Genomic DNA, 12,623 nt, shown 5'->3' with positions numbered 1-12,623 from the left:
TTAGCTAGAATGTGATAAAAGTCAGACAAGTGGGTCCAGTTCTTAGACTTGAGTTCAGGCCATTTAAATAAATGCTGAATTTCTCTTTCGTAGAGAGGGGAAAAAAAATAATTCTTGAGAAAAAAAATTCCATATTTGGCCAATTAACAGGGTTCAAAGCCAGGGCAGGGCCCAGTTTCCCGGAGTGTGAATGAAGGGTATCCTTCCACTTACAGCTCTGAAATCTCTGGATACATTTCCTGTGGTTTTGCAGTTGGAGGGTTATAGCCCTATCGTCATTTCTCTGGTATTATAACTAATACCGTGATTAATAGGATTTGTGCTATAGAAGGCAAAAAAAAACTTATTTAAAAATCATGAGGAATCTTTAAGAGCCATGAAATAATTAGTGCCTTTCACAGAAGGTTTTATGTTATTATACAGTCTGGAATGAAGCTTTGTGTTAGGCCAAGATTTCAAAGCTCCTTAGAGGCTTTCGATGCCTAACTTGAGATATTTTGCTGAATGTGAGGTTCAGAATGGGGATTCCTACTGTTTTCTAATAGTCAGTTCCTTTCATGTACTAATAATAGAGGCACCCTGCACTGGTTTAGAGACCATCTGCATTTGTGTGCATGAGTCTATATCACCCAGCATGCTTATCTCCATGTAGGACTGTTGGTTCAAACACTGTATAGATATATGGCTGGAAAATCCCCGTTCTGTGAAATGTGTTTGTCCTGTTGAATCATCAGGGCTGACAGGCTGTCATTTCACCAACATTTCTTCTAGAGGCAACTGCCACCTTAAGCAGTCTCCATCCCCCATCTCTATCGCCGGCTGCTCATTCCTGCTCCTGTGTCACTGCTCACATGTGGGGCTACCTGAACTGGGGAACCTATAACTTGGTTTTCTCCCTGGGTTTCTCTAAGTGAGAACAGTTTATTTACCCAGTTCATCATCTGGCTGCAGAGACAGTAACACTAATGACCAGTAGTACTCCCAAAGGGATGACACAGGAGCAGGACCAGGACCAAATGGGAAGGGGACAAAGGGGGAGGAGCTACTTAGGCCGACAGTGCTAGTTACGGTAGTATGGCCTCAGTGAATGCGAACTGCAGTGTTTCCAGTTCTCTCATGGCATGGAGAGTAAGCAAACCTGACAAACTTAAAATAAATCAGATTTCAAGAGATCAGGCATAGGTTTTGTATTCAGAAACTCCATCTTATTAATATTGTGCTGAGAAGGACTTCATGTGGGCTGGACTAGGCTGCAGCATGCCACCAGTGTGCTTCTGTGGCTGAGCCAAACATGTGACAAGTGCCAAATAAATGACTACAAGGCTTCTCTACATAAAACATAAAATATAACTCCCCAACAAAACTAAGAAAAATCAGCTAGGTTGATTCCTTCAGCTGGTTCATCACAGGAGAAGCAAGCAGTTACAGACCAGAGAGAGAGGACAATGATTTACACCAACTTAAAGTGCTTGCTGAAATATGGGCATTGTAAATTTATTTCTGGCTGAAACTATGCCTCTTCCAAAGTGGACAGAACTGAGCTGCACCAAGACCTTTCACTACAGTAAAAAGCGCCTGCTTGGAGAAGCATGGCAGAGTAGCAAGTATAGAGAAGCTGTTTTGCTTTGGCTGATGGCATGGACCAGAGAGTTAACAGCTAGATTTAGGGTGGATACACAACAGAAAACAATCCCCAGAGTGTAATTAATTTAATATAACTCATTGTCTGATTTGGCTAGGAGTCTCACTAAAGGTCCAGAGGGAATAAAGAGGGAAAAAAAACCCACAAAAAACCCACCTGGCTTATTGCCTTGGAAATTCAAAAATAGATCTAAATTCATGGGTTGGAATAGCATCTTTTGTAAAGAAAGGATTCAGAAAAGATAAATTTAAAGCCATATTCACATGGCATTCAGTGATTGGTGCTCTGAATGCTTTCATACCTCAAATCAGCTAAATTTAAGTGTTTGTTGAAAATCTTATGTAGCAAAGTACAAATAACTATTTTCTTGAATTCTTCACCAAGGAGAGGCAGAATGCTAGGCTGACCCTGGAGAGTATGATTTTACTATACACTGAACTTCTCCAGCTCACTCTGATGTCTTTAGGATTGATGCCTGATGGCTCACAAGAAACCTTGAAGAATGAGGGCCCAGATGAAGGCAGGGATGGCACTTCAGAACACACACCTGGATTTTCAATGCAGAATATTTTAGAGGTTTTGCTGTGGCTTCCTGGAAAGCTAAGAGGGTAGCAAAAGAGAGCAAATTCTGGATTCAGGTTCAGATTCTAACTATCTCTTTCCTGTGCACAGAGAGTTTGCTTTGGGCAGACCTGCCCTACTTACATGATACACACACCGGTCAAGAATGCATCCTCATCCAGAGTTGTCAAATTATCCTCAGTGTGAGCCACCTTCTAACATCCTCACATGGCTGAACACTGCAAGACACCTTCTCTTTGGGGAGCTTTCAAGCTTCCAAGACTGATGTTACAGGTGACCAGAGACAAGGGTCCCACCCCTTGGTCTTTGCTGTAGCAGGCTGAGTCCATAAGCACTTTGGAAATGGACCACAGCAAGCCACCCTAATTTGCTTTCCCCCCACAGACCACCATGCTAATATATGCCAGCTGTGAGATGCTGTCCCTGCTTGTGGCTGTCGTCTCCAGGTAGCTGTACTTGTCCTCACAGCTGTTTACCAACTGTGAGAAAAGCAATCGCCTACCAGATGCATAACAACTGCAACAACAAGGCTTTATATTTTTTTCTTCTTGTATGTATTTTTTTACTGATGTCTGTTTTCTTGCAAACTTATCACAAGTTTCTGAGGCTAAGTCCCCCATGTCATATATCTCTGCTTTCATTTTAAGGAAAAGGAGTTGTCTATCACATGTGAAGTGTAGCTAATGTGAGACAAATCTAATGTTGGAGAAGAGAAAGTCAATAAAAAGAAATGGCAATTTTCATGTTAAAATTCCATCATTTTTTAAGGAAATCGATAATTTGGGGGTTGTCTGGATGATAAGCTTTGAATGTTTGGAGTTAGCAGTACTGATTTATAATATTGTATCACATGCTGTGAACTCTTCGTAAATATGTGGCTTTACCTCTTTAGCACAACTCATCCATATCAATAGTCACAATGCACTTTGTATGCAGTAAGTAATAATAATGACACTAAACATCTGCAACTGGCACAGAAATACAGATATGCTTGATCTCACACATTTCAGCAACTAAAATGAGGTTGGAGGAGGCTTTACTGGCCCAGACTTTGCTCAGTGAGGACCTACTTCTGAAGCCCACAATTCACAATAAAGGCTAAAGACACTGCTGAAGCTCTGGACCTGTCAGGATGAGACACTGGACTGTTTTCTACCACCTGCCAGTAGACCTATCTGACAGCTTTTCTTTTTCACTTCAGAATAGCAGGGGTTTCTATCACAGCTCACAGCCTGTGCTGCCGCTGAGCATATTGGCTGCTGCCAGCGCAAGTGGGCAGAATAAGTCCCCAGTGGAGCTCTGGCACAGGAGGACACCTTCAGTGGTAAAAGGGGCTCAACAGTGTAACCCCTGGGCTGACAAAAACATGCAGGAGTGGCACCTGGCAGTGAAGCTGTATATGCCTTCACCGATGTTCCTGGCAGCAACAACATTCAGTCTCAGCAGGACCCTTTCTGCTATAAAATCAAGTGCTGAAATATCAGTGTCCTTTATGCACAGTGGTAGATCCAGCACCAGCCAGGGCAGTGTGAATCTGTGCTGGTTTACAGTAAGGGCCAGTCTCTCTCCATCGAGACCAATTCCTGCAGCTCCACACCAAGGCAGAGTACTAGCAGATGGAGGTTATTGCTCTTCTCACTGTCTTTCTCCTTTTGCACAGGTATTGGGGGTCCCAACTGAGGACACCTGGCCAGGACTTTCCAAGCTCCCCAACTATAACCCAGGTAGGATTTAACTCACAAGAATGCCAACTTTTTCTCTGAGTCACTAGCCACTCAATTTTTGGGTCAGCAATTCTCATTATGAAAAAAACCTGTGCTTCAGTGTTACTAAATCCTTTGAGCTACTTATGATGGCCTAGTATACAAGCAAAGGTACCTGCGTGGCAAAGTTGCCTCACTGAGTGCTTTATATGTTAGGCTGATGGAAGATTTCATTGCTGCAAGTGATGACAATGTAGCCTCCAATCCTCAGTGCAAAGGACTGATGCTCCTGGTTTAGACTGGAAAAGCTAACAGGTACCTGGAGACACAGTTTATCTGAACTCTCCTTATTTTAATGGAGATTGGTTTGGGGGCCTTTAAACCTCAGTTTTAAAGGTCACTGTCCCTGATTTTGATGTGGGCAAGGTGAGAAATCTGTGTGATTTATAAAGCTGGCTTCTTTTATTTCCACATGGGCTGGTAGAGAAGCCTGTGTCCTGGACTTCAAAGGGCCAGTTGTCTCTTATTTTGATGTGGGCAGGTTGAGAAGTATGCTTTGAAAAGCTAGCTCAGTCACTCTCCCTCTCCCTCCCTCTCTCTCTCTCTTTCTCTCTTTCTCTTTTTGTTTAATGTTTTCTCTTGGGAAAATATATTCAAGTGTCAGTGAGAGGGAAATGATGAACACTGATTCTCAGTCTCTCAGCAGGATCATTCTGTAAGAGAAATATAAAAGTGAAATATTAAAAACCCTAGAATGTGAAATCCACCCATCTACAATCTACCCATTCTCTCTCACTTGTACCCTAAGAGAGTGATGGGGGGAGCCTGTCTATCTGGAAGGGGGTAAGAAAGAGCAGGGGGGAGAGGAGGAGGGAGAAGACGTGCTTTGAGCAAGAGGTTTACAGGTTTAGTAGAGCATAGTAACATCTTTTCAAAGAAGTGGGTGTTGCCCTGTGACCCAGTCCAAGATGCCCCTCCTTTGATTCTGGTGCATGAACACTAAACAGCCCCCATTTTCACATGGTAGCCACGATTGGCTGAACAATAACCTGGTCTCACAGTCGAAAGGACTGGAATCCTTCACACAATTAGCTGAGACACATTAATCAAACCAGCGTGAAATGGGAATGTGTCGCTGTCCACAGCAAGTTTAATTTGGATAGGGAGCAAGCACAGAGCAGACAGCTGGAGGAAACACTTTCTTCTGTTAAATTGTTGAAGGCTTGCTTGGCTGGGCAGTCTACAAGTTGGGAAGGGTAGTCTGGGAGGAAAGAAATGCTCATGTGTGGACAAACTGATTACAGAGAAATTTTTTTATGCCAATCATCTGCTCATACAAGGCCAAAAACCTTCAGCAATGATTAGATATCCCAATGCTATATAGAGGGACAATCTAAAAGTGCAAACATTAAGGCTATGCTAGCAAAGAAACTAGACAACAGAGAATGTGTGAGGGCCCAGAACTGCCCTGAGTGGTGACTCCCGCTTAGCTCTAATTTGAGTAGCAGTGCTGTCCTCTGCTGCTGTGGAGGGTGCCAGTGGCAGGGCTGGGAGGAGAGGACAGGCACCTAGGCAGCATGGAAATAGCTCCGGTAAAGACAAGTCTAGTAATCATAAGCAGTTTTCAAATCTCAGTTGCTTTCAGGCTTCATAGAAGCCTGAAATGGACTTCAGCAGGGCAGAATCGACCAGTGTTGTGCTGTGATCCTGTGATGCTGGTGCCTTTTGTGGCTGGAGTTAGAGGACAGCTTCATGTGGGAGCATCCCACCATGCTAGCAAACACATGGGAGAGGGGTGCTGAGCTAGTGTTTGGGGCAATAGCTGTGCCAGCTGGAGAGGCAGCATCCCTTTCCCCTCCTCAGAGCCTACCTAAGGGGCTCTGAGCTGCTCCAGCCACGTACTGGAACCAAGCACTTGGCTCACACCTGGATTATACAAACCAGTCTGGGTAGAAGGAGGTTAGTCATATAAGGTTGGACTATTCGCCCTAGTCATGAACTAAATCATGTCAGTTTTTGATGGGGCTGCTGGTAAGAAGGCAAATTAGTCTCTTTATTTAAAGCTATTTGCCATTCACATGCTCCTGTGCACTTCCCCTCTCTTCCCTGAAGCACAAATGCTGTTTTCCCCCCAAAAGGACATGCTCAGCCCAAGTGGAAGCTGTGCAGTCTGCGTGAGAAAACCTTCTCTCTTGAGGTTATTTCCAGCCGTGCGAATCTCAGTGCCTGGGATGGTTCAGATAAGCAAACAAACTTTGGAGCGCTTCCCCAAATCTGATGGCTTGAATGCTTTTAGCTAGTCCTATTGATGTTCGCAGTGAGTGCAGGCAGCAAACAAACAAACAGGTTCCTGCCCGAGGCAAGGAACAAACACGGGCAAAACAAAGCACTGAGGTGTGATCCTATTCTCATTGAAGTTGATGGCAAAACTCCCACTGGATTCAGGAGTGTAGGCTCAGCCCCAGACTGAGGTTGTTACTGGAAGGGTTCCTGGGCCAGGTGGGTTAGTAGGAATCTTTGAAATGAAAGCTGAAAACCTTTAGATGTTTTCCTGTCACTACTGTGGGCTTGAGCACATCCTGCTGCAGAGTCTGAAGAGGAGATACAGCATGGGCTGTGGGGTCTGTGAGCCAGGGACAGGCAGGGCAGCTGGAGGAAGAGGAGCTCCCCTGCCCCCTCCCTCTATGGGCAACTGGCAAGGGATGAAATGTGCAAAGGAGTATTTAAGCACCCTATGCCCTGCCTTGTTGCATGAAGAAGTTCAGAAATAGGCCTCATGCCCATTGCCTACAGTTTGCCAAAATGTCAACCTGTGCATCACCCCAGGTGAACAGGAAGGATGGGTGAGCAACTCTTCTGTGGCCAGCTCGTGATCTTGCTCTCTCTCTGCAGGAGGGACACTTGGGGTAGGGAATTACATGCAGCCATGGGGCCTGAGAGCACAGTTTTAACTCAGCCCTGGCTTGAGAACCAGTTCCTGCAGAACATGAAGAGCTGGGAGAGCTCCTGCCCCATGTCTCAGCCCGTTCACTGGCCCTCTCCCTGGCTCCCCAGGCTTAGGAGCCCTGCCCATAGTGACAAGGCTTTGCCCTGTGTTTGTTCATTTGTTCTGTTCCCCTCATTTTGCTTCCCCTGAAAGAGGCAGTTGTAGCTCTGTTAACACTATTTTTGAAAGCTCTCATGCTGTGTGAGCTCAAATCCTTGCATTAATCTACTGCTGTGTTCATTTCACTGCGCTGAAAAGCAGGGAGTTTAAATCCCCTCTAAACACCATTGGTGACACCAGAAGGCCAGTGTTTTGATCCAGCCCCATTAATGGTTACAAGTTTGAATCTAGACAGCAGGGGTCAAGGGCAGGAAAGGATTAGGAATCACAGCCCATGACATGAAGCTAGTGCTTTTGCCAAACTGGGAATATGGAGTGCCGGATGTACTGAGTTGGTTTTTGTTTCCTTTTTCTGACATTCGGATTCCAAAGAGTGGGGAACAGTGCTTATTTGTTTATAACATGATGAACTCACTACAAGTGAGCTTGAGTGCTTGATTTATCACACAGGCTGACTAATGAAGTTTCCTATGGCAGGTAGTATCATCCCACTTAGTAGACACAGGTTTACACTGGGGTCTTTCAGAACCAGCAATGACTTTTAAATTACGCCTAGTTTTTCACATGTCTGCAGGCTTTGCTAAACTGAATGAGATTTAGAACCTTTCCAGAGTCAGCTTCTGCTCCCTAGTAGATTTTTAGAATCTTTAGTAGATTTGCGTTTCCAAAATGTCACCAGCAGATGGAGGCAACAAGCAGCAGGCTCTGAAATGCAAACTTCAAATGACATTTTTGAGAATGCAGATGAAGTCTGCACTCCGACTGCATTTTTTTCCCCGTTTTTTTAAATCTCACTTTTTATGCTGATGCCTCATTTAACAAATGGGATGGTTGGAAACGGAATTCTAAAACGATAAAATTTTTATTGTCATAATAAACTGCATGTGGCTTTGATCCCAAAGGGAAGAGCAGCGCTGTAACTAATGTGCAGTATCTGCTGGCCAGGCTGTAGGGAAACTTCCTATCTGTCTGGTGCTGGGCACAGAATTCAGTTTCCAGCCTGCCACACAGACAGAGCTCTGCCTCTGTCCTGCAGCCACAGAGATTTCACTAATGAGATAAATTTTCTCTGTGAGCCTGCAACCCCAGCGCCTTCATCCAGCAGCACTTGGCATCCTCTTTCTCTCTCTTCATCAATTAGGAAAGTTTAACTTTTGTCCTCTGGCTTGCTTGCCTCATTATCAGTTCATTAGCCACTTCCACCTGGGTTTTCATATAGGAAGGTATTTCCTCATTAGCACACACTGCCTTGCATACTGATAGAAAATAACAAACCCAAGGGCTACCTACTCGTATTGTTAAAAAAGCCAATCAGCCCTACACGATCCCATCATTTTATGTCTGTGTCATCATTGTAAGACAATTAAATCAGTAGTTCATCCACTTTTTGGAATGATATCCAAATATTCTATATCTCTTACCTTTAAGGAGTAGCTGTTTAAGATGTTTTACAATTTTAGATTGGTCTTAATCTTACAGTAGGGAAAATATTTACTGCTTTGTTCTTACCCTGCTCGATACAATGGGGCCTCGGCATTCTCTAAGGGTTTGTCTACATGGGGTCAGTCAGGAGATTAATCTGAACTGATTTAAAGTGGATTAGTTAACTGCATTAAATCCTTGAGCAGAGACACACTGTTTTCTTACCCATATCTTCCATTTATAATCAAAGCTCTGTATACTCAAAGTGGCAAGTTTGGCAGTCCTCACTCAAGCAGAATTCTCCACTGAGAGATGTGTTTGGACAGGGACAGCAGTAGTTGGCTCACTGGGTCTTACACTACCCCTTGTAGATAATTATTAATCTCCATGTTATATAAATGCTAAATTTAAGTCAAGAGGCTTGCTTGAGACAGCGAAGACTATAATTCAGGTATTCTTCCCAGTTCCCAGTAAGCAAAATGATACTTCTATCTGTAAGGTAAAGAAAACCCTATTTCCTTTTTGGAATGTTAATCCTGAAAATGCACTCTACAAAAACAAAGTGACATTTTACTTCAGTATCATTGAAATATTTTGCCTTGCTGTTATCAACTGAACGTGCATTTTTTTATGTTAAACTCATTAAAGAATAATAATGTTAAAAGATTTCAGTAAAGTTCGATATTTAAGTCATATTGACATTTTTATTAAATATTAAAGGAAATTGATATACTGTCATGGAATGTTTCCATCTCACAAATAAATTTTTCTGGCAGAAAGTTACAACATCTGAAAGGTTTTGGCCAGCTCTGTGAAGAGGTAAAAATTTCTACCTCATACAAAAAAATCTTATGCCTTTCCAAACCATTTTTTAAATTGTTTTTTTTCTATTCTGCCTGGAAACTTTACATCTTTACTCGATATGGACAATTTATTTCTACACTTTTATTACAGTTGAGGGGGCAAAATGAAGGAAAGAGGATCCAGAGAAAATGTTATTAGTGATCCAAAAGGAACATTCTGCCAGAGTTAATCTCAGTGACTGATTTGGGAAGGGGCTAGTCAAGATACTAATATATAGCTTTAATATATTGGTGATAATTCCAGTGCTCTGGCATTCATTCAGTCATGAATCCCATCCCAGATTGTATTGCCATTTACTGCTTTAGCAATTACCTCAGTATTTGGGTGTAAAACAGTTCAATTGTGAACTGTTACTTACCCTGTGATAGACAGGTTTAACAACCTCCTTGCCTGGCTTAATGGTGAAAGATTGCTGCTGGAAAGGTTAAGTGCTGAAAGTTCAGTCTTTTGCACTTTTTCAAATTGTCCCTGCATCAAGTCAGACACTGAGTGACTGAGCCCCTGGGCCTGGCACTCTGGAAATGGCCACGCATGGGAAGGCGGAGGGGACTTCTGCTTTGCCTGCGGCCAGCAGCTTCTGTCCCTGAATGATGTGGTTGGTGGCTTCCAGGCAGGAAGGGAGGGCAGATGCTCTCAGAAGGTGCAGCATAAGCCCCAGCCGAGCTCTGAGTCTACTGGCAACAGACCAGTGGCGCTTGCCTCCTGGTGGTCTCACTGCCGTGGGAAATGCTTGTCTGGCTAGGCTGGAAGAGAGGTCTACACCACCCTTCCTCCTCTCCTTTCCATGGCTAGAGCACCGTTCATAGCTGTCAGAAATGGTGCTCAGGAAAATGTAGCTGAGTAGAAATTACAGCCTTTCTGATGCAAGAAAATGTCTCTGTTGATCAGCTCTAAGGGGAAATCTTCCAGGCTTAAGCCATTCATTCATATCTAAGCCTGAGAAAATTCATGCTTTGTAAGAAAACATTTGAGGAATGTATTCCTCTACATTTTTGACAATGTTTAGAAATGTGTCCTGGAAAAAAGGCAACAACAACACAGCCTTCCCAAAACTGCAAACTCTGCAAAGTTCCAGTCTGGTAGAGATGTTTGAATCAGTAAGTACAAAGCCTGCATGAAAATGGTTAACTTTGGTAAACAACAAACTTAGTGAGGGATTGACAGCAAGAGCGGTGGGCAAGAAGAGAATGGAACCCAAGTGCCTTTGCTGGATCCCCAGTCTTTGTGCCAGATCCACACAGAAAAGCCCCATGTGCCCACAGGGCAGCCCCTTGGTAAGACAAGACAATTTCTGGGGATTCGGGCCTGCAAACCTCTTTCTGCATCCTTCGTGTGAAGGCTTTAGGGACTGATACTGCTTTTATTGAACTCAAAAGCTAAGACTCGCACTGTAACAGAAGGAGGCCCAAGGCCTACATTCACAGATGTATGAAAGGAAAGGGTTACAGAACTGGAACAGCCTTATTAACATCAATGCCGGTATTCAAGTCCTATAGGAATAATGTATATTTATAAATACTAAGATGACAGATTCTATAGGGCCCTTTGAAATTCTGAGGACACGTTTTTTGTAAGGGCTCAAAGAATGTTTTTTTGGCTTGATTTTCATTTAATCCTGTGATTGCATATTACTCTTTCTAGAACTGGTTGCTTCCAGGAGACCTCAGAGACTCCAAGTCATCTGTGACAGGTAAGCTACCTATAACGGCAATGTCAAAATCGCCTCTGGGTTTATTTGTTTCTTTATGCAATCATTTAACTTGAAATGAGCTCTTTTGGCAAGCTCAGGAAGAGCAGGGTGGCTCTGTAGTAACAAGCAGATCTAACGTCAGTTAAGCAACTGATTTCCAGAGATTGCAGTAGAGGTAGGCACATAGTGGGTTTATTATTCTCAGAGGACTAGTGATTATTCTCAGATAAGCAGTGATTCAATGACATTATAAGCAGCTTTTTGCAGGGCACAGTTCGATTCAGAAGGTCATACTTTCCCAGGCTCTCTTGCCCAGACTGAAGACAGACTTTGCACTGTCCCAATTTTCATTTCTGGAAACAGACTGTAGGAATGTTGCTCAACAGTGGTAAGGAAGATGTGCTAGGACAGCATTTTCACGAGACAATGAAATAATCTTGTAATTAGTTAGGAGGGGAAAAATCCCATTCTTCAGTGGCCAAAAGCTATGAGACTAGGGCCATGGTCACATACCTCGGCTTGACCAGGCACAGCAACACCACCCAATCACTCCATAGTGTGCTAAGAGAAGGGAGTATTTTTCAAGCATATATACATACACACACACACACACACACACACACGCATATAATGTATATATGTATCAGTGAAAGAAATTTATAATCAGGCAAAGTGCCCTAACCTACCTCAGAGAGTCATTAAAATTGAATCCTCCCCCAATCAGTATTTTGAGGCACACAACAGGCTTTATAGATATGTAGGAAAAGACTAGACAGGATTTGTTCTCAGGATTGTGTTCATGCACAGGTCAAGAATCAAATATTCTTTGAGGATGTAAACACATGTTTCATCGCTGCTGTTTATTATCTGTTTGGCTCATTGCTTGGGATCCAGCCCTCGTTGGAGGGAAGTGTGCTGCCCTTCAGAGCTGGGTTTCCCAGATGCTGTTCTGAATAGCTGAACAAACATGCTGAAGTTTTCAGCAGAGCACAGGTTGCTGAAATGCCAGCCATTGTCACGCATATCTTCAGAAACACACAAAGCTCAGCATGTCCCAGACCCTGATAACACAGGTCCTGGAACAGAACAAATCCTCTCTCAGTCTGAACAAAGAAATAACTATATTCCTTGCAACTCTGCTGTATTGCTCCTCTGCTTTTTGGCCATATCCCCTTGACAGGCCCTGTTACAGCCCCATACCAATGGGCTGGCCCAGCGCCTCTGCGGCAGAGCTCTGGCAGCTCCAACTCTGCGTTAGAGTCCTCATGCTGCTATGGCCGAACGGCTGCTTTGGCATGCTTGGCTCTTGAGAAGGAAAGAGCTGCTTCATACAGACCGTTCAGCCATGACTGTCCATGGCCAATTAAGAAATCAAAGGGGAGCTCTGTGCAGAGCTCAGCCACCACCAGGAAGCCTGAGCCATGGTGGGAAGCACTGAACCACACTGCTGCCCAGTATGGGAGCCTGCAGCAGCAAGGACCGAGAGGGCAGAAGGTCTCCAGTAAGTCCCCGCCATGGCAGGGGCAGCCTGTGGTGCAGCTCTAGCGAGCAACCTCAGGCTGGATGCTTTGGCTCCCTGTCCTGTCTCTGCTCCCCAAGGCAGCAGGGGCTCAA

At 44.0% G+C, this 12,623-nt stretch overlaps 1 protein-coding gene across 1 annotated transcript in view; it reads left to right on the top strand.

Annotated features, from left to right (window-relative positions):
• CDK15 (cyclin dependent kinase 15) overlaps window positions 1–12,623 on the top strand; it is a 36,759-nt gene that overhangs the window by 15,087 nt on the left and 9,049 nt on the right. Inside the window, exons 7-8 of the mRNA XM_074829427.1 lie at window positions 3,885–3,948; window positions 10,961–11,009. Of these exons, the coding sequence (XP_074685528.1) occupies window positions 3,885–3,948; window positions 10,961–11,009 (113 nt within the window). The remainder of the gene's footprint in view (window positions 1–3,884; window positions 3,949–10,960; window positions 11,010–12,623) is intronic.

The sequence above is a fragment of the Strix aluco genome, chromosome 6, assembly GCF_031877795.1.
Source record: "Strix aluco isolate bStrAlu1 chromosome 6, bStrAlu1.hap1, whole genome shotgun sequence".
NCBI classification, from domain to species: domain Eukaryota; kingdom Metazoa; phylum Chordata; class Aves; order Strigiformes; family Strigidae; genus Strix; species Strix aluco.
Note: the sequence above shows the minus strand (reverse complement) of the source record. Positions and strands in the feature narration are given on the sequence as shown.